The sequence below is a fragment of the Alligator mississippiensis genome, chromosome 2 (genome assembly GCF_030867095.1).
Source record: "Alligator mississippiensis isolate rAllMis1 chromosome 2, rAllMis1, whole genome shotgun sequence".
Taxonomy (NCBI): Eukaryota; Metazoa; Chordata; order Crocodylia; family Alligatoridae; genus Alligator; species Alligator mississippiensis.
The window spans coordinates 80,991,417-81,014,085 of NC_081825.1; the positions used below are offsets into that span (position 1 = coordinate 80,991,417).

General features: G+C 41.6%; 1 protein-coding gene across 2 annotated transcripts in view; it reads right to left on the minus strand.

Moving 5' to 3' along the window:
- Positions 1-22,669, minus strand: part of GALNTL6 (polypeptide N-acetylgalactosaminyltransferase like 6) — a 1,039,950-nt gene that overhangs the window by 548,366 nt on the left and 468,915 nt on the right. For both annotated transcript variants that reach the window (XM_014611634.3, XM_059721883.1), the window contains one exon: positions 21,541-21,679. In XM_014611634.3, the coding sequence (XP_014467120.1) occupies positions 21,541-21,679 (139 nt within the window). The remainder of the gene's footprint in view (positions 1-21,540; positions 21,680-22,669) is intronic.

A 22,669-nucleotide genomic window follows, 5' to 3' on the forward strand; every position in this document is an offset into this window, starting at 1 on the left:
TTTTCTAGTAAAGATTTACATAGTAATTGTCTCAGAGTGTCAAAGTATTCAATTTACAGCGACCAGTTTCAGTCATACTGTGTTTCTGTTCTAATCTAGCCTTGTCAGTTGGACTCGATAAAGCAGTGATAACTGGTAATTTCTATTGCCATTTGACAAGTCTGTAAAATTAGCTTGGGTGCAAGCAGGGAAAGAGGAAAATAATTTTTATTTTCACAGTGGCTCACAGCTGGTGAGCGAGCAAGTATTAATGGGTATGAACCTGACTAAACTTCAGAACACTTCTAACACACTGTTAGTAAGTTTTAAACCTCACTCACTGGCCTCATTTGAAAAAGAAAAAAAAGTGGCAGCACAAATATAACTGACTACTTATAGCCTATGGCTTGCTATTAAAACCAGACAAATCATGAAATTATTTAGCTGTGGTAGTTTGAGTGACATAGCCGTAATAGTCCACAAATTGTGATGCAAGGATTTCTTACGGTGATATATTTCATTGGACCAACTGCATAGTTAGGATAGAATTAGACAAGCTTTCAAATACAAGGCATTTCTTCTGACATGATGAAGAATGCCTTGCAGTTGAAAGTGTGTCCTATTCTATCCCAACTATGCTGTTGGTCCAATGAAAGATATCACCCTAAGAAATTCTGGCCTCCAATTTAGCTGAAAATTCTCACTCTTATTTTCAGAGACATTTTGCAGAGCTTAATCACATAGAAGTAATACAGATGGCATTAGACACTGCCATCTGAGTGATTTTCTAAGGCCAGCCCATTCTTTACTTCAGGTTGCCAACCTGCAATATCCTCCTGCAATAGCGATAAGTATGGAATTAAGCCTTCTTTTTCAAGATGCTCAGATATCATGACACACTTTAATGCAGGTCCAGGTCTTTATACCCAGCACAATGCAATGCCATAGACATACCCAGGTGCTTCTCTGTCACATTCTGTTATATCAGTGACATCTGTCTTAAGGGCTGCTGAAAGCTCAAACAAGCACTCCCCCCCCCCCCACACCCTTCCCATTTTCATAAGTTAGCATCCACAGGAAAAGAAAAAAGCCTGCATCCTGGACAGGCCTGACTACAGTGATCAGCACAGACAATTATATCTGAAAAGAGAGGGTGCAGATGCTGATGTGAATTATCACCAGGGGTCCAGGTTTTCCGTTTCCCCATGGGAAAATGGAGAAGAATGAAGATTTTACCATCTACCAGAGGCAAACACAGATTTCTCATTTTACCGAGGAAACCTGCAGATTTGGGAGTTTTGCAATGAGCTCTCTGCAGGCTGGCAGAGTTCCAGCCCACAAGGGGCTGGGAGGGATTGGGAGAAGGGCAGTCAGGCAGGGAGCACCATGTACATGTATATGCACAAGGCCACATGTTAGCCTGGAGAGCAGCTCCTGCAGGTAAGTGTGTGTGTGTGGGGGGGGGCAGGGGTTGAGGCCCCCCATAGGGAGGGAAGGAGGAAGGGAGGGAGTTGGGTGGGGGCAGGGTCTGGGGATGCAGTGCACAGTTGCAGGGCCCCAGTGGGGAGCAGGACAGGGCTGCAGGAAGCTCATCCAGGGGGCAGGGGTTGGGGTTGGCTCCCCACTGTTGTGTGTACTCTGAGGGTACAGGGGGACCCAAGCTCTCCAGATCTGTGTGCAGGGAGGGGGTGAGGTAGGGTGCCCAATTCAGGCTTGGGATCCCACCCTGCTGCCCTCCCCTGGGGCCTTTGCAGCCTGGTGTGAGTGATCCAGTGTTGCTAAGAACAGTGTGGCCATGCAGGAAAGCTGCTTGCTGCTGCGAGCTCCATGCTGCCTTACAGTGTGTTTCATAGTTGGTAGGGTCAGAAGGGACCTGAGCAGATCATCAAGTCCGACCCCCTGCCATGGCAGGAAAGAGTACTGGGGTCAAACGACCCCAGCAAGGTGTTCATCCAGCTTCCTTTTAAAGACCCCCAGGGTAGGAGCCAGCACCACTTCTCTTGGAAGTTGGTTCCAGATCCTAGCCGCCCTGACAGTGAAGTAGCGCCTCCTGATATCTAGCCTGAATCTACCCTCTGTCAGCTTGTGACTGCATCCCCACACTGTTGGCCCATGTTCATTTTGGCATCAATAATGACTCCAAGATCCTTTTCTCCCTCTGCACTGACAAGAAAGGAGTTCCCCAGCCTGTAGGTATGCTGCTGGTCCTTCCCCTCCAGGTGCAGCACCTTGCACTTGTCAGTGTTGAAACCCATCCTGTTCCTGTAACCTGTCCAGGTCTGATTGCAGCCTATTCCTCTCTTTTAGTATGCCCACTTCTCCCCACATCTTAGTGTCATCTGCAAATTTGAACAGGGTGTTTTTTACCACCTCATCCAAGTTGCTGATGAAGATGTTGAACAGTGTGGGCCTGAGGACTGAGCCCTGTGGAACCCCACTGTTCACTGTACGCAACCCCGCACGCTACCCCTGCATACTCAGGGGGAGTGTTGCCAGGGCAGGGCAGGGCAGGGCAGCACAGAGCTTGCAGTGACAAGCAGCTTTCCTGAGTGGCTATGCAGTTCTTTCCAGTGCCAGGTCACACCTGCCAGGCTATGGGAGCCCTAGGAGAGAATAGTAGGGTGGGAGCCCACAGCAGGCAATGCACAGCCCCTACCCCATGCACAGATCTGGGGGGTACAGGTCCTCCCTGTTATTCAGGAATGTGTGCCATGGTAAAGATATGCCCCACCTCACCCAAGCATGCAGCAGGGTGGAGATGGGCTCTGCTCCACTGCAGCAGCCACCACTTCCTGCCAGTGGTAAGGGGCTGAAGACTTGCGTCCCTGACCCCATAGCCCTGGCAGCTGGGGACCCCCTCCCGCAGGGCTGGGGAACCTGGAGTTGTTGGGGGGGGGAGGGGCACCAGCAGGATGGGTGAGGAGAAAGGAGTGAAGGGTATGAAGGGGGCTGTGGGGGCCCTTTCATTTTAAATAATGGATTTGGAGGGTTTAAAATTAAAAAAAAAAAAATCAGATACATTTGCGATTTTTTAATCAGAAAAAAACAGGATTCCTGATCATTACATATAACACATCACATTTTTCTCCAATTAAAAGAAAACAAAAAGCTTTATGTTGGGGACCTAGAGTTACATTATTCAGTTTAAAGATTGAAGGAAAAACAAATATAAACTTCATTGGAATGAGCTGAAAACAATCTGCAGGCCTGTGAAATAGGAGCTCCATTACCAGGAGCAGTTGACAGACAGCAGAATTACAGAACAAAAGGATGGATGGATTGACCATTGGAACATTAAGACTATTAAAAGAAGAGAGGGTTATTAACACTTGTGGAATGAAGAGTTTGGAAAGAATCAAATTGATCATATGAGCCATGAAGTCAAGTGACTCCCTCAGCACCATCTGACTTGAAATGCTGCTGCCATTGCCAGGCAGTTGGTTTAAACTTTGGGTGCAGCAGGAATCTAAAAGGAATGCAAGTGCCCCAGTTCACCCCCTTGGGTACAGACTCACAGACAGGGCAGGGCAGGGGTTACTCTCCTTCCTCCTAAGCCTTGGGTGTTCTGTTGTCTTCCCCTCCTGCCTCCTATTCCCCTAAGTCGCCTCCATGTGTCATGTGCAGGTCAGCACCTTGTTCCTGCCAGCTAGGTGGGCCCAAAACAGAGAGCTCAGGGACATGTCTGAGGTTCTGGGAAGCAAGGGAAAAAAAAATCACCCTGTGATGACTAAGGACAGATATAGACCCCGTAGTTCCTAATGTTCAGGTGTCATACTGAGAACAAGTATAAGAGGGGCCAAGCAGAGCTAGGGTGAAGAACCTGAATGGGGTGACTGTTATACTTGTATTACATTTTATAGCCTGTTACAGGAATATAACATTAATTAATAATATGATGCCTATACAGTGTTACTCAATCTTTTGGCTCTGCAACCCAGTTTCTGAGCTACCCAGCCTGGCCTTCACATACTCAGTCTAGTGCACAGGGGCATAGGTCTAAAAAATCTGGCAGAGGTGGAACAGTAATTAACCATACCTTGATCCTCTGATGCCAAATTCATCAGATCCGTGGGGAGTCCAGAAGGCTGGATGACATGACTATGGGCTAGGAATAGAATACCCCTGTGTTATTCATAGTATATTTATGTTAGTTTTTGAAATGGGGTGTCACTAAATTCTGAAAACTTGTGGCTGGATGCCTTGCATTTCAAAAGGCTGAGAGCCATTGCATGGAGGCTCAGAGGCATTTAAACATTGATAATTTGTAAAAATCATAACACATTTGCAAAAGTTATTTGCCAAACAGAAAAACTATTTTTCTATTAATTAGGTCATTACAAATATTTAAACCATCTCTAAAGGTAGAGTAATCTACAACACATGTGCACATATGATATATACTGGTACCTAAGGTAGATCAGAATATTTCATTCTTTTCCCTATGGACACTTGCTGAATTTATATCCAACAGTATCTAAAAGGAAAAGGTATTTGATTTTTTTTTCCTGTTTACTAAAAAAGTCATTAGGGAATTTTGTCATTCCAAGAAATACCACCTACGAAACTATACTTCCCTGGGGTACATTAGAACGCCAACTTTATCAGTCAATAGCCCAGCGAGGTAGAAACAGTATTTTTTTTCCTTAGATTGTAATATAGTCAGCAGTCTCTTTGTGACTACTTATACTACTCAGTTAGTGGCAAGAGATGAGTAGTGTGGAATCATACATTTTTATTCATGGCTCAGTAAAAAAAGTGGCAATGAATGCAGCAGGAGTGTTCCTCTGCATCAGGAAATACCACAGAAACCTAGTGATATATTAAATGAAAAGTTACTTCCTATTATTTGGTCACAAAGTTATTCCCGTTATTGGGCCATTACCTAAATGTATGCAGGTGATCCCTCCTTTTGAGGTCTGAAGGATCGCATTTATTTTTATATATAACACATTACTAACATAACTAACATTAGGAACTACCATATATATGGCCTTGTTTTAAAAATCCTGACAGTATACCTATTACACAATCTTTAAAAATAACCCCTAAAGCATTCAGAATGAAGATTGGTTGTAGGGAAGTCAATGAATTGCATCTTCTATGTATTTCTGGTTCTATATAGTACATTATCCATATGCTTCAAATAGTACTTGGCTGTAGTGAATTATAGTTTGTTTTGTTTTGTTTTTTGTTTTTTTTTTTAAAGGAATCTACAGAACATAAACCAACTCCTGTGCCTATACATACTTTCTGGCTTTTAAGCAACTTACAGAGCCTCTGCTCACTAGTGTCAGTATACAGGGCATTTCTAAGGTTTGGTTTGATCCCTCCGATTGATTTTCAGGAGTTTAGACTGAGAAAGGACAGAGTATATAAAAGTAAATAAAGATTTTTGGATATGGCCTATTATTATTTATATTTTTTAGCTTTTCAGCTGTTACACTAAAAGTGTAAATTATAATTGATTTTTTCTCCTTTTGAGAAAAGTAGATGCAGTGTTCTTACCCAATGAATAAAACTGAACATAAAAAGCATACATCTGTGCTTTACCAAAATAAATGGGAATTAGAATGAGTACTTCTGCACATCAAGATGCTTTTATCATCAGAGCAAAAATTTAATTAGAAAAGAAATCTACCTTAAGAATTAATTTAATTCAAGAAGCTAATTAATATTGTGACATTTCACACATTTCTATTAGGCTAATTTATTTCCTTCTTAAATATCTTGGAATTTAGCACTAAATCTGTCATGAGTTATTTCTTATCCAATACTGTCAATAAGATTATGGATTTCTGAGGGAAAATGTATTTGTATGAAAGAAACAAAATAATTAATTCTAAGCAATTATATCAGGAATGTTGCACCTTTTTGAGAGACAGAATACAGATCTTACCTTAAGCAGCCATTAGTAAACGCATGTAGCTACATCATAGAGACACTATGGATAAAATAATCACTTGTAAATTGCTAGAGGACCAGACTGGATAGCTCAGGGGATCACTTTCTGTCTTATGTTCAGGATAATAAAAAGTTAGCAATTTGTCCAAAACTCAGTTACAAGCTGATATTAAAAAAAAAAAAAATTACAAATAAGAACAAAAATCACAAATTGGTACTCCAAACTGTTAAGCCATTTAGCATAGGTGTGGAAATTATATATATAGTTCTTCTCAGTCTTTAACTTCATATTAACATACATATACACACACGTATTAGGCCTGTGCAAAACAGCTGGTATTCTCCTTGGATTCAGATTCGGCCGACTTCGGGGACAGTGATTCGGTTCAGTGATTCAAATCACTGTCCTGAATCAATTCGGCTGAATTCAATTCGGAGATTCGGCCACTGCTGAATCAGCCCCATCCCCCACCCATTCTCAATGGCTGTCGTGCCCACTCTTCCAGCTCCTGGCTTAAAAAAAAAAAAAAAAAAGCCCTCACTCACCAGCTGCTGCCGGGGGGGGGGGGGGTGGTGTGGAAGGGATCCCCGCTGCTTCCCACTGCCCAATGCTATGTGGGGGGTTCTGCCATGAGCTCTCCAACCCCTCCCCAGTTTCCCAGCCCACACCAATGGCTGCCCTGGCTGCCCCAGCTCCCAGCCCTTTAAAGAAAGAAAAAAAGCCCCCACTCACTGGATCCTGCCAGGCAGGGGGCAATCCCCGCTGCCCCCCACTGCCCAGTGCTGCATGGGGGCTCTCGCATGAGCCCCCAGAAGCCCTGAGGCTGCTGCAGCACCCGGTAAGTGGGAGCTTTTTTTTTTTTTTTTTTAAGGTTTGGGAGCTGGGGCAGGCAGGAGTCAGGGGGCACTCAGGGGGGTGAGGGAGCAGGCAGGAGATGGGGCTTGACACTGGTCCTCCCATGGTCCCATCCTCCTTTCTCTGGCCACCACTCCCCTGTCCCCTACTTACTAGCATGGAGTCTGGGTCCAGCTCCCTGCTGCAGCAACTGTGGACTGCCCAAAATCACCAAAGTTTTCCAAATTGATTCAGAGAGCTTCAAATCAATTCTGACCTTTTAACTGGTCTCCTCATTAGATTCGGATTTGGAGATTTGGCCACCGAATCAGGCTGAATCTCCTCCATATCAGATCAACACCTGAAGCTTTGCACAGCCCCAACATATAAGTATGTTAATATGAAGTTAAAGACTGAGAAGAACTATATGAATGATTATGGCTAAACCAAGCACTAAAAAAACAGGAAAAATCTAAAACAAAGTAAAACAATTCTGTCATAGAGGTACCAGAGAACATATTAATAATGCATTATCAAAACTTTCTAATATTAGAATCAATTGATTTTAAAGCTTTTTATTTGTTACCCCTCTTTTCATGTTAGAGGCTATTTGTGTGCCCTCTTTTTACTTCCCATACCATTACATGGAATTAATTACCACAACCCCACCAACTCTTAATAATTTTTGGATTTGAAGTAATTACTATAGTAATAATAATTCACCTTCAATTACCCTCACACTCATCTTTACTTGATCTGAATAATTTTTCAGAGAATTTGTATTCTTTTTTAAATTACAAGTGCCATACAAGAAACTCTAGAACAAAGTTATGATCATAGAATCAGAGAAGCAGGGATGGAAGGGATGTCCAGAAATCATGTAGTCTAACCCCTGCCTGAGGGAAAATCATCCCTATCCAAACCATCCTATACAAACCACAATCTAAATGCTACGTAAGACTACTGTCAACTCGTTTTACCCAAATTAATTTTTATTTCAAGTTCATATTTCTCATGATTTGAAGTAACATTTTTATTTTAATTTAGGCATTTATAATCACATTGTTCTATTATCATAGCAAACAATAGTGGGCATATAGATCATAGTGTCCTGCCCTCTTCTCCTGCTTCTTGCACTTCTCCCTGGGCATGTCTACATGGAAAATGACAACATCTGAATAAACTGTGGAGTTTATTGCTCCAAAGTTAATTGCTCTTAGATGTGCTGTTTGAATGGAGCAATTAACTCTGGAGTTCATTTGGAACAATAAACTGTGGAGTTTACTGCTCTGCAGTTCATTCAGGCACAGCACATGGAACCCAGGCAGAGCAGCCAGAGTTGGCTGGGGGCCCCAGGGAGTCAGCCTGCAGCTGCTCCCCCTAGCTCAATATGCTGTGTGTGGAGGGACTGACTGGGGCATAAGGGTGTTGCAGCATAGGGAGGCAGCTCCCACACTGAAGCACTCTTGTGCTCCAGTCAGCTGGGCAGCATCTACACATGCACTGTTGTGGAGTTTTTTACACCACAGCAGGATAGTACTTGTAAATGTGATGAAGTAGGCGACAGAACCAATCACACCTTGTAATGCATCTGTAGGTGCTTCATAAATGGGTCCAGGGAAGCGATTCTCCTTCTCTATGTGGCACTGCTCAGGCTACAGCTGGAGTACTGTGTCCAGTTCTTGACACTGCAATTTATGCGGGATGCAGACAACCTGGAGAGGGTCCAAAGAAGAGCCACTCATCTGATTAGAGGCCTGCAGGGAAGGCCCTACGAGGAAAGGCTAAGGGATCTTAACCTCTTCAGCCTCTCCAAGAGAAGGCTAAGAGGGGACCTCGTGGTGCCATACAAATTCGTAAGGGGAGAGCAACATGAAGTAGGAGATGAGCTGTTTACCAGGGCATCCCTGGAACAACAAGGAACAATGACCATAAGCTACTGGGGAAAAGGTTTAGACTGGACATTAGAAAAAAAAAGTTCTTCACTGTCAGGGTTGCCTGGATCTGAAATGAGCTTCCAAGGAAGGTGGTGCTTGCCCCATCCTTGGGGGTCTCCAAGAGGAGACTGGACAGGCAACTGGGTGGGCTCACATGACCCCAGGTTTGATGACCCTTTTTCTTGTCTGCCAGGGGCAGGGGGTCGGACTAGATGGCCCCCTGAGGTTCCTTCCGACCCTAGAATCTATGAAATACTGGGGTATTTAGCTGGAGTTACTCTAGCTTAATAGGACTGTATATGTATATGCCAAGATGCTTACTGTGCAGCTAAGTAGTCCACTATGCAGTAAATGTCTCATGTAGACATCACCCCACTATTTCCTAGGATACCTGCATCATAGTTTGCCCATCCCTCATATGCCCCCATACTCTAGAATCCAAATTACACTTCTCTTCAAATGCAGACATATGGTTTCCTCTTCCCTCCCTGTGAATAATACAAACTGCTTCAGAAAAGATTCAAGATAAATGGTCCTTCCTGCTGTTATTTTTCAGAACAGTATCTGTCCAGAAGCCAGTGCATAAAATGACTTTTCCCCTTAAGACAAGCAAAAACAACTGCTCCTCTAACTTAGCTGGCATCTCCCACTGATGCCAGTGGGACTAATCTAATAAATTTGTCTTTTCTCCCATTCCCAGCCACATTCTTTCCCCTCCCTCGCATGGGGGAGTGAAGCTAGTGTCTCTTTGCATTGTCCAGAGGCAATAAGGAGTATTAAATTCCACTGAGTCTAATGGAGGGGAAGGCAAACTTTATGGCTGTGTGAAGCTTCAGGTGCTGATTCGTTAGGAGGAGATTCAGCCCCATTCAGCAGCCAAATCTGAATCTAATCAGGAGCAGGAGACCCCCCCCCCCCAAAAAGGTCTGAATCAACTTGAAGCTGGGGGAAACCCCCACCAAGCCTCATCTCCTGCCTGCTTCCCCAGTCCTTCTGAGCACCCCCTGACTCCAGCCTGGTTTCCCAGTCCCCCCATGGCTGTCCTGCCTGGCCCCAGCTCCCGGTTCTTTAAAAAAAGAAAAAAAAAAAAGCCTCTACGCACCAGCTGCTGCAGCAGCCATCAGAGCTTCTGAGGGCTTGTCCTCTCACATAGCACAGGGAAGTGGGGGGCAGTAGGGATCACCCCCTCCCCCCCAGTGCTTTTTTTTTTTTTTTTAAAGCCAAGAGCTGGGGCCAGGTGGGGCAGCCATTGATGGGGCTGAGAGAGTGGGCAGGAAATGAGGCCTGTCTGATTCAGAGATTCAGCCGAAACTGGCCGTGGCCAAATCTCCAAATCAGATTCGGCCGAATCGATTCAGGACAGTGATTTGAATAACCAGATCAAATCACTGTCCCCAAATTGACTGAATCCAAATCTGAAGCGAACACTAGCCATTTTGCACAGGCCTAGCAAACATGGTGGCAGGTTGAGGAACTGTTGAAGAAAATTATTCTTTACCCTCTGCTAAAATGAAACTTTCCATCAAGCAGAAACCATTCATGATATTTTAAAAACTGTTCATTTATTTATTTATTTTTAAGCAAGAGTTCATGTATTGCCTACAGAAAGACTGCAACAGCTTTAGACTCTCTATGGAGAGTCTGACGGTATGAAGAAACATATATTTGGAGCGGACTCAAAAGGGATGAAAGACTGATACTTTGCATGTAGCAGCTGTTCTGTGTGTATGAGCCAATATCAATCTGAGTGAGCCAAATAATCCCAGATTTGACTTTGGATGACAAAGAGTTAAAACTGGTATGGTTTTGCTATCCAGTGTGTCACTGTAGCTTTATGTAGAAGTAAGAAGTCATTAAAGTATAACAGCTGCTGTGTGCTCAGCATCAATTCCTTCAAACCAGGACAAACATACATTTGTCTATAACCTGAAGAATCTGCATTGTTTTACTGATACTAACATGCATTTTTATCAACGAAAAATACAAGCTCATTAAACTAGGAACAAAACATGTAGCTCATTAAAAAAAAAAAAAGTTAAGCCTGTGTTTTAGAAAACTGGTGTTCAAATCTGGATTTAGCAATTATTGCCTCCTTGCAGATGTTAAAAAAAAAAAAAATCCCATGCTTGACCAGAAGCAACACATTGCTGCAGAGCCAGGATGAAGTATCTGTATAGATCGGGTGCTTCAGCTGGGCTTTTTGGTGCTGTTATCTAAAGCCGATTCAATCAGCTATTAGATAAAAACACCAGAAAAACCCCACTAAAGCACACGATCTATATAGATGTCAGGCGAGCAAGGGGTAACTAAAGTGCTGCCTCTCCTGGGCATGTGTGGGCTTGACGCAGGAACACATCAAGTGTAATTTAAAACAGTTTTGGGGTTTTTTTTCCTGCTACAGCCATCATGATTAACCAACTGAACATGAGCACCACAAAGCTCATGTGGCTAAGGGAGCAAAAGTGATCTTTTGCATTAGTAAAGAGAGAAATATGAACTAGAACAATAAAAGTATAACACGTTTAGCGAGACCATAAATAATTTGAGGTCTAGAAACTTGATGTAGAATTCACACACAAATATTCCTAATTTACTCAAGAGAAGATTTAGAGGCGATTTGATCATGGCCTAGTATTCTAGTGGATCCTATGTGGGGAAAATTTCTGGTATCTTTAAATTATTAGGGTTATCATAATTTAAATGGGGAGAATTAATTTGGGAGTTAGTAAATTTAATTCCTTAAACAATAAGGCTGGATGCCCAAGACATTTTCTCATTAAATAAGGAATTATAGGTTTGAAGCAGATTTTCAGAAAATAACTCCTGTTAACTGTGCTAGATAAATAGTATAAACTGCACTGTTATAAACAGCATAAACACATTCTAGCTTTAAGAAATATAAATCAAATATTTGATTTGAGATTGAGAAATGTAGTACTCTAAGGATTAATTTTTCCAACTAATTTTAAAATATTTTAAATTATAAAATGATTTAATTGATTTCTCTCGGAAAAAATGCATATTCTTACAGAGGTTACACATTTCCTCACTTCTCATTATAGCTAATATAACCTCTGGGCAAAACAGCGAAACAGTTTCGATGAAATGAAATGGAACAGTGCTTTGAAATGAAACAAAAAGTCAAAATGAAACACTGTCCCTTCAAAATAGCAAAACAGAAGTCGAAATGAAACAGTGCTGTTTTGCACAGCTCTACTTACTTTCCAAGTCATGTCCTACATTGGGCTCTACCTGAACACAGAGGGAGATTGAGGGAGATTGTCCCAATAGGGACATCATACTTGTAGTTCAGTATTATCCCCAGCAAGGAGATGCAAGATTTGAAAAGCAGTTAGGAAGCCCACGAACATTCCTGCCCAGAGATTGACTGGCTGGGTGGCTCCCCTTGAAACTAGAGCGTTTGCCTGTCCCGGGGTGGAGAGAGAGAGAGAGAGAGAGAGAGAGAGAGAGATGTGTATTACGTGAAAAGGGCTGGGAAGAGCCCGCAGTGTGGTCCCACACCACGGTTGCCTGCTGGACTCTTCATGGATATGTCAGAGACCAGTTGAGCACGTAAAGGATCAAGCAAGAGAGCAGACCTCTAGGACGAGCACAAGGAGTTCATGAATAAGCTGTAGAAATTCCTTAAGGTGGGGACATAGCCCTGGGAAGCCCCTACAGCGTAGGAAGGCAATGCCCCGCTGGGCTTGGAGACTTGGGGGGTGGGTCAGTAAGTGTGTGATTAAGCCCCCACCCCATGTGAGTGGTCAGGGAGAGGATTGTGGTGAGACTGGATGGAGCTAGGTGTAAAGAGTCATTAGCTAGGGAAAGGTCCCAGGACACCTGAGTGGGCTAAGACCCAGGAAAGCCTCAGTGTGGCAGAGTGCTTAAAGGGGGAAGCCAGCCCAGAGGTACTGCCTTGTTTGCAGCAGCAGTTTGCTTTCCCTCTGTGGACTTAACTGTGTAGTTGCTCTTTGGGCTTGGAGAGGCCGTGCACAAGCAGGGAAGAGTTCAGGGAGGCGTGTGGGAAAGAATTTGTGTTTTGCAGGGGTCTGGAGTAGAAATAGCCCCTGCAGACTGCGAGATGCCTGGGCCTGTGTGGGATAGTCTGAGGCAGCTGGAGCCCACAAGCATGTTATGAGAGGAGTGAGGGACTGCCCCTCCCTCTATTCTTGGGTACAAGTCAGGGTGACTGGCTATTAGTTGCAAATAATTAATTAGGAATTTAGTACAATGAACATTTAACCTAGTGAATAAGTTATTAGCTTTGTATTAATTAATTTGATCATTCCCCAAGTATAAATAGTTATCAACTGTTATTTTGTATGTACTCATCCCTGTCCATTGTAAATAGAGACTTTGAACATTGAATAATATCAATAGTTTGACTTGCATATAGCAATTATTTCCTGTATATAATTAAATTCTGTAATTAGTTATTTCTGAGTCTGCAAGGTCTTTCCATTGTAAAGGGAGCCTCTCCTCTCAGGGAGCTCTTGGCTACTCCTAGGTGAGCTGAGCAGGGGGTAAAGCTACCTGGCACCCCAGGTCCCAACCAATCGGACATGGCCACGGTTAGCACTGCGCACCAGGGATTACAAATATAACACACAGAGGGGGACTTAGAGCTACATTAAGCTATTAGCATCTATGTCATCAATAAGCCAACCAATTTGGTTCTGAGACTCATTACTTTTATTACTAATCCTTATCGTTATTTATTAAGCTTAATATCTTTATCGTTATTTATTAAGCTTAATGTGTATATACAAATTTTCCATGGCAATTCTTAAAGTGCCAAGCCCTGATAAGTTTCACTGAAGTTAAGAGATGAAGATTTTCAAAAAAATAAAATAAAATAAATCACTTTTACTTAGCCTACATTCTCCTTTATACACTCATCTCAATAGTCTCAACATTTTCACTGTAGAGATTTCATTTTCCTCTAAATTGGAGAAAATGCATAAGTCACAATTACACAGAAGTGGTCTAATTATGCAAACCCTTGCACATTTAACTTTATTAATGCATATGGCTGGGTTCTCAGAGGGTCATCTCATATATTGCTTCCTTTTCTCTATCCAATAAGCAGCTTATCAGATAGAAAAATAGAAGATTAATCAAGTCTGTTGAAGTGTGGCAATTACTGCACTCCAGCAACCTCCTGCGTCTCATGTATCAGCATCTATATGCTTAAAAATGGTGCGGGGGGTGCTTGAACTAAAGCTCATCAAATGACTTTTAGTTCAAGCACCCATGCTGCCATTTTTAAGCATGGAAATGCTAATACATGACATGTGGTGGCATTTAATTAGAGCGGCTCTCAGAGTTGCTCTAATTAAAAAGGGCCACACTGCCCCCCGGAGCATGTGTAAAAGTGCCCCAAGTGTTCAAATCACTTCTGAATGGAACTTAGTATCTTTTTCAAAATCTATGAGCAGTCTTATTAATCATTCCCCTTCAGGTCTGCAGACAACACTTAAGTGATAAACATATAACACTTTCTGTTTAATCACATACAACACTGAAAACAAGGGTAGAAAACTAAATGCACATGGTCAAGCTAATGTTACTGCAGAAAGAAAAAAAAATTATATATCTATATAATGTTGGGAACAATATAGTTCCCAAAATATATATTTCTCAAACATAAAGGTAAACCTCTAAAATAGCTTTGTGCTGTGTTACAGAACAGTTTCTTTTTTATTTCAGTTTTTTCTGTTAAAAGTAAAAAAAAAAAAAATCTAATGAAAAGCAAGGTTAATGTGTTTTTATTCAATGACTGAGAAGGAGATTGCTTTAGCCTAAGAGGAAGATATAGTCCAGTGAGACAGAGAGCAATTTGAAGGTTCAAATTTGGAACAGAGCCTCTACAAGTCATAGATTATGTGGTAGAGATTATAGATAAAAGAGGCTATGCAGAAAGAGTAGAAACATAAAGGGACAAACCCTAACAACAAGCTATCCAACAGGAATTATAAGGGAAACAGAAAACATGGAAGACTTGTAGAATGGAATAGAAACATATAAAGAAGCTGTTAACCTTCTATTGTACAACTGATTTAACTGCTGTATTTCCCCTGAGGTTGTTAAAACACTTAAACATTTTAGTGCCTTTAGAGAGCAATCTGCATTCAATTTTCTGAAATGCGTTTATACCCTGACACTGGGTACATTACAGTCATCCAGGAGGAGAGAACATGGAAGTTATAAATGGTTTAAAGTCAAAGATTCCCAGAAAAATATCTATTTGTTTCTGGGTGCACAGACTTTTAAATCTTTATAACTTAAGAAATACTCAACCATCTTGCTATAAGCTTATCCAGATTTTTCCTTCAGGAAAAATGCTATTTTGAAAATTTGAGCTAAATTGTTTTAGACTTATCCCAGTTTTACAAGACTCAGAGAAAGAAAATAATACATTTGACTAGAAAGAGTGGGCTAGTTTATTATTTGGTGGTTTTTCATGCTTCAGAAATGGTCAAGCCATTTACCTTAGACTTTAAAATCAAGGAAGATAAGTTACATTTAAGTAAGGACAAGAACAGGCATTATTAGCCGAAACAGGATTTAGGGGGAAGCAGTGAAAGAGGCTACAATAAGAAGTGCTTCTTAACCTTAAGTATAGTGTTCATGGGTAGTGAACTAAATGACAAATTACTTTTCTGCGTACTTTTTGCAGACACTCTGCTGAAACCATGAAAGTGAATACAATGTTATTGTATTTGATCTAGGTTCTTTTACTATGGTCCTTTCTATCTTGATTGATCTTTATTACACATTGACCCCACACTGAACTCTGAAAATATAATGATACCAAGTATACTGAAAGGGAGGCAAGATTGGTTTGGAAGTTCAGTTCTAGCCCAATTATAGGAAAGAAGATCCAAACTTCAGATAAGTAGTTCATGTTTGAGGAATTTGGATGCCTTAATAAGCTTCATTGCCATCTTCCAAGTCTTGACACTTTCCCTTGCCTACAAAAGTTGTCAGCAAAAGTTTTGTCACCTGAAATCACTTGTCATGTTGACCAATACCATCTCAATGTTCTCTTATACTGCCCCTCCCTTCCTCTCGCTTGTAGCCAATGCTCACTCCCTCCCCCTTCTTTTTAAGGGAAATCATAGAAAATAGGCCTCTAAGGGACCTCAAAAAGTCCCTTTCCCCAGATCTGGCCATTGGAGTCATGTCACCTGGTCCACATTGCTCCTCACAGGTCCAAAATTTGATGGTTAGGGAGTGATAGCAATTAACACTGCAACTGCTCCATCATCAAATTTCCAGGCCCCGTGTGGCTGGATCAGGTCTGGGTCCCGCATGGCTGGGTCAGGCCTGCTCCAGACCACAACTGCATGCCTGATTGGGTCCATAGACTAACCTGACACTGCTCATTTGGCCTGTGAGGTGAAAAGGTTTGGCACTACTGATCTAGTTAATTAAACAGTTGATCCTGCCTTGAATCATTCCTGACAAATTTGTTGAACCTGTTCTTAAACACCTTAACAACCACAAAACTTTTTAAATAACCTATATTTGCACATCTTTCCTTACAACTAGAAAGTTTTCTTCAAGTATCCAACCTAAAATACCCTTTATTTTCATGTAAGCCATTACTTAGTGTCTTATCCCCAGGGAACAGAGAGACCAGTGTATTACCTTCATCACTGTAGAAACTTTTTATATATTTGAAAACTTGAGTCTCTCCTGAATCTTCTTTACAGTATAAAGACATCCAAATCTTTGTCTTTCTTCAAAGGTTATGTTTTCCAGACCTGTGATACTTTTTGTTGTTTTTTCTGTACTTTCATGAGTTGGTTTACACCTTTCTTGTAGTATCATGTCTGAGCATTTACTCATCTTTCACAAAAAGCACAAGATACTGGGGTAGAGACTGCTGTCTTATTTTGCAATTACATAATATGTAGCAGAGTACAGTCTTTGTCTTTGACTGGCACTGCCAAGTATAATAATAATAATAATAATAATACTCTGCTACATAGGTTCCACTGAATTATTAGTCCAACCAATAGGAATTAGAGGACACATTCTAATAAAGTTTTCAGAAACATCAAAAGACTCATTCAAATGACTGCACCACTGACAGAACAAGGCTCCAATATACAATCTGGATCTCTGGCTCTGTTTACTGAACTGTTAATATGTTGAGTACTTATAATTTCACCTTTAAAACTGAAAGCTATTAAACAAAAATGTTGTATACCTGTTGTAGCACCTGCAGCCTCGGTCAAAGAACCAAGACCCAATATACACTAAACTGAGGCACTTTCCCCTTCCTAGTAGGACTCTCCACACAAGGAGTTACAGCATTATACCTTTCTAAATATGATTATACCAGTACAATAAACGTTTCCCTATATAAACAAGACACCTAATTGATCTTTTCCCATATTCACCATACAGGATCTATTCTACCAATAAAACTGTGCCTGACTTGGCATAACCATAGGCTTGTAATCCCGGTACTCCAAGATGTACCCCCTCTCCAATTGAAGGGATCAGAGCAGGTGTTCAAGCACTGTGGAAAGTGTAGAGACCCTCCTCCCCCTATAGAGCAGAGCCAGATCACCAATAGGGACTTAACCATATACCTTTTAATGAGAGAACAGTGGTGGGAACATAACAGGTATAAGCCAGGGGGTATAGGGGACACTACAACACCCCAGGGGGGCAGGATTCAATAAAGGTTAGACAGACATATTCATCCAGTTGACAAAATACAGGGTTAACAAAATATAAAACACAAACAGCAGAACAAACAATACTGGTTAGCAAAATATAAAAGGCACAAAATACAAAACATCAAATTACTAGACATATAGGACATAGGTACCTGGAGGGAGAGAAAAGAGGAAAAAACACAATGACCCCTTTCCACTGCAACAAGAACTTCTCTGTGTTACTTCACTCACCCCAATTTATCCTAGCTGGGACTTGAACTCAGATCTCCTATGCAGTAGGCAGAACTGCTACTACACAGACACCAGTGTTACTACCACTCTGAGCTGCTAGGGATCTTGACTTTCCAGTTGCCCCTGCCTCACATACAGCTGCCTAGCCTCTTGCTGCAGAAGCTGGAAACTGGGCTGAACCTCTCAGATCACTGCTCAGATCCTTGCTGGATCTGGGGAGCCTCTCCTGCTTGCCGCAGCCTCTCATAGGTGATCCTGGAGCCCAGCAGGGAGCCTCTCCTACCGGCTGCACACCGCGCTGCTGAGGGTCCAACTGCTGCCTGCAGGTCCCACTCCTTCAGGCTCTTCTGGGGCAACTGCTCCTGCCCTGCTGGCTCAGCTCTTGCCAGCTCTTTGAAACTCCTTCCTTGTGGTCCCTCGCTGGTCTCCTCCGAGTCAGCTACGCTGCCCCTTTTATCCCCCTCCAGGTGACCCAAAGGGCTAATCAGGGGACATGGAGGGTGAGTCTCTGGGGCCTGATTGGTGAGGAAAGGGAATCCAAGCCCTCCAATCATCTTTTACCCTTTCAAAACCCCTGGGCTAAATCACTACCACCTAGCCTGTCACAGGCTAATGTACTGTAAATTGAGCTTAAATTTACTCAAATTCTTCCAAGAAATGCAGTTGTATTTTGCAAAAATGAAAGCCTATTATTAGAAAACAAGCATATTTATACAAAATTCTCTTCCAATAAATTAACATTCTTTTCAAGGGGGCATATATATATATTCTTAAGATTTAAATGAATTTTTTAAAATTCTTAAAAATTAGCACACAACCCACTCAAGACTGCTTATATTATGATCTTCTATACTGTATATAATACATGTAATTTCATGTAGGTGGAAATATAAATGGTACAGAGTTGTTAAACAAATAGGTTAGAACTGACTAACTTAGTTGAGTTACCATCTAGGACGCAAACAGTAAACAAAACATTTAGGGCCTGCTCCAAGTTACACTGAAAACAATGGAAAAAAAATATCATCACATACAATAGCAAACAGGAAATCAAGCCTGTAGTGAAGAGTGGTAGCCATTAGAGCTAAAGGGCCTAATTCTCTCACCCTGACTCAGCTGTGCCTTACTACACTAGTACTACCACTAGAAAGCCTTTGTCACTTTTAGAGAATATAAAGCAGAAGTTTTCCCAAGGATGATGTATGTTGATAAAATATTATGCAACCCAAATCAAGCAAACAGAATACTTTTTCAAATTGAGTCACATAGATGTTATTACATCCCATAAATCATACCAAGCTACAATAAACCAGATTCCTACAATATCCAAATCAGAACACAAGGATAATATAGGCACCTAAAGAACGTGTGTTGCAAATGATGTATGTGGTAGCTATGCTGGTCTGAGACAAAAAGAAATGCAAAAAACTAGAACTCTTGGTTCCAAAATGATTCCTTTCATTAGACCAACTGAGAAATTGAGCAAGCTTACAAACAGACTCTCATAGACCCAGAGGGACAGTTTTCCAGCTTCTGCTTCCTCTGTGCAAAAATGAATTTTATTTCCTACATATGGGGACTTTTTACCATCTTGAACTTGCCCTGAGGCTGAAAGCTTGCAGAAAAAGATTTTCTTTTTGCAATTTCTCAGTTGGTCTAATTAAAGGTATCGTTTTGGAACCAAGAGTTCTAGATTTTTGCATTTCTTGTTGCAAATGAGAACGTCAGGGTGAAAGTTACTAGAAAGTGCAGTCACTATAGGTCCACTTGTTTCTAATAAGTCATTTCTGACAATTCCTTGCTTCTTGGAGATCCTGAGAGATATCATGGCCCATGTAGCTAGCAATGGGTAGAAAACACAAGTTACCAGCATATATACTGGCAAATTTGCATACCAAGACAAGTTAAAATATGCTGTTGGGGAAAAGTACAGTAAAATCTTTGTTATCCAGTATCCCCAGGATAAGGGGGTTGCCAGTTATGTAAAAATTCCAGTTATCTGAAATAACCTGGCAGAGGTTTTCAGATAATGTGGAGTGCAGTCACCACATGCAATCGTCCTCCCTTCCTCCACACAGGCAACTGGTAGGGCGTGCACATGTCCCCCCCCCCCCCCCTTGTGACAGCTGAAAATTATGTCTGTGTGGTAAAGGTGATTGCTGAAGGCTCTAGGAAGATTAGACCAAGTGTTTTTCTGTATTTGTTTCAATATTAAGCTATATGTTGTTGCTAAAAGCCTAATTAAAGTTTAAGATGTAGTAAGGCCTTGTATAAAGTAAGGCCTAGTAAATTTATCAAAGCCTTGAAGTAGTAAGGCCCTGTGGCATAATTAAAATTAACTATATCAAAAGGAATGCAAGGCTTGTACTGCTACTGGTCAGTCTAAGGACATTTAAAGTAAAAAGAACCTGAGTGGCTGTAAGTTATCAGTACCATTCAGAAGCTATAAATGGGCTAAAACATCCAGAAATCATTCTGAAGGAAGATACAGCTCTGTGAAAAGGTTAGTTAGCCGTTGACCTGGATGAGCGAGCCTGTGGATCTCAAGGAGCCCAAGAACTGAATACCAGGGTTCTTCCCGGTACCTCTCGGACAGCACTGATCAGGGATGCCTGACTTCGCTGAGCTTTGTGAAAAAAGAGAAACTTGTTGTACATCAGGCATCAGAGGGGACTGCCAACAAGTTGCTGACGTGAATTATTCTTGCCTGTCATTGTTTGTCTTGTTACTATACATAGTTGTGTTTTTGTTAAGTCAATAAACCTTTGTTACCTTTCTACCCCAACCATACTCTCAATCCCGAACCCTCCACAGGCAGCTGGGACACCCCTGACAGCCAACACTGATGCTGTCAGTAGAGCTGGTGCCCCCCAACAGGGCTGCCACCATTGGTGGCTTCTGCAGGTCCCCTCCCAGATTCAGGAGGCACCAGTCACTCATGCCCCCTCCCACATGTCTGACTGACTGGCCAGAAATTCTGGTTAATAGAATTTCCAGTTGCTTAAATGTAGATAACAAATATTTTACTGTAGTTTGCTATATTTATCATGCCAACAATACTGTTTAACATAATTTTGATGCTGAGCAATTATGCATTAAAACTCTATTTTACTGGAAATATTCTTGGCCAACTACTGTAGAAAATTTCAGACAACCGGTGGGGGATAATTTGGCCAGCCACAAGGCAAACACTTTTTGATAAAATATTTAAGCAGCATTCAATTTAAGTTGTTCTTTGCATACATCCTATACAGATCAATCCTGGCACATGGAGATTAATATACAGCCATGAGAGCACCATTTGCTTTTTTTCCAAATAAAATCTAATACAAGTAGTGTTATATTATCTAGCCTAATGCCATAAAATGTATTAAATTCCTTTTAAGGCTCTCAGAGGTTAAAAATCTGTGGATTTACTGTTGCCACTGATATCACTGAGGATGTATTAGTTCGGTTTTACTAATGGATCATTTTTTTGAACCTCAAGGTTTTTGTTTGTTTTTAATACTAAAAAGCACACAACAAACACATACTGACCAAGTCCCTTGAAAACAAAAATCAAAACATTCTAAAAAAATAAGCAAGGCCCCAAACATGCCAACCACTGTACTGCTGTCACAAATCTAGATATGGTCTACCTAAACAAAACATATTCACCACCTGGCATCATAACTTTGTACTGAGTTTGCCTGTTAGGCTGAGAGGCAGTTACAGTAGAATCCCTGTTATCTGGCATTTGAGTAACTGGAACACTCTATTAACCAGAATTTCTGGCCAGGCAGCCAGACACAGGCTGGGGCTGTCTGGCTGAAAACCACTGGCCTCAGGTAACCAGCATTTTTTTAGTGCCTGGCGCCCCCCCCATTTCACACCCATGCCAGATAAGAGGAATTTTACTGTACCAAGAAAATGGATAAATACACTAAATGAAACAGACCATCAAATATAGTTTACATACTTAGGATGACGAATATCTGGCAGGGATCGTTCCAGGGCTATGTTGTTGCTAACAAATATGTTGAAGCCATTCTCCCTATAAGCAGAATCATCATGGTCTTCTTCTGTGAGAGGGTATGGCTTTCCATGCTCACCTTTCCCTGAAACAAAATTAATACATAGTTACCAATCTCTAGTATTTGAAAGCATAGAGCATACATAGGTGCAAGTGTGTTATAACAGAATAGCAAGGAGGGACTAGATGTAGAATATTGGATCTTGACCACTTTAAGGAATTTCTTACTATAATTAAAGCCATTATGATAGTAAGAAAAAAATGCTGTTCCCTCCCCTAAGGAAGGAACAATATATGTGACCCTCCTGTTCAAAGGTGTTCAGAATTCAGGAGAGGCCACACAAGTCATGACACACTGTGGCCTTGGATTTGGTCAGATGCACCTTTGAGACAAACTTGTGGGATGTTCACACACCTATGTGGGTGTCCTTTAGTTCTAAACCCCACTCTGCTATCTGCTGCTTGACCACCAAGAATAGATTTTAAATGTTCCAAGTGGCTGAATTCTTAGCTCAAGCCGTAAGGAGTGACCTAGAAACCACTATTCAAAGACTAAGCAGAAGAGAATGTTATGTGACAAATGCCCATCTGCAATGATAAGGAGGAGACAGTCCTAGATAAAGGGGACTTGAAAACAAAAGCAGAAGCAGGGTACTGGGTTAAAGGGCTCATTAAAATACTAAAAATCATGCCCCTAGGTGGGGAAGAAGTATGCTAATGAAACACACATGTATGTAAATGAGATACATGGCTAAAACACAGGTATAGAGACATGCTCAGTAAAGAACTTCTTGCATCACTCACTTATAACCAATCAGCAAACAAGCATGCTTATGAAGGTTCAAAAACTCCTGTATAAAAGATGCTTAGAAATAGTAATCTGGTGTGCTTGTTACGTGAATTATTCCGCTTGCACCTTTTATTGCTAGCAATAAACCTTCTTTGTACTTTCACCCCTGGTATCTTTATTGGCCTTTGCATACTGGGCACGATCCCAGACTTGAGCTGGGGCACAACAGTTTTGGCGACCCAGATGGGACTGCCTTAGATAAGGCTTTGCCCGGACTACCTGACG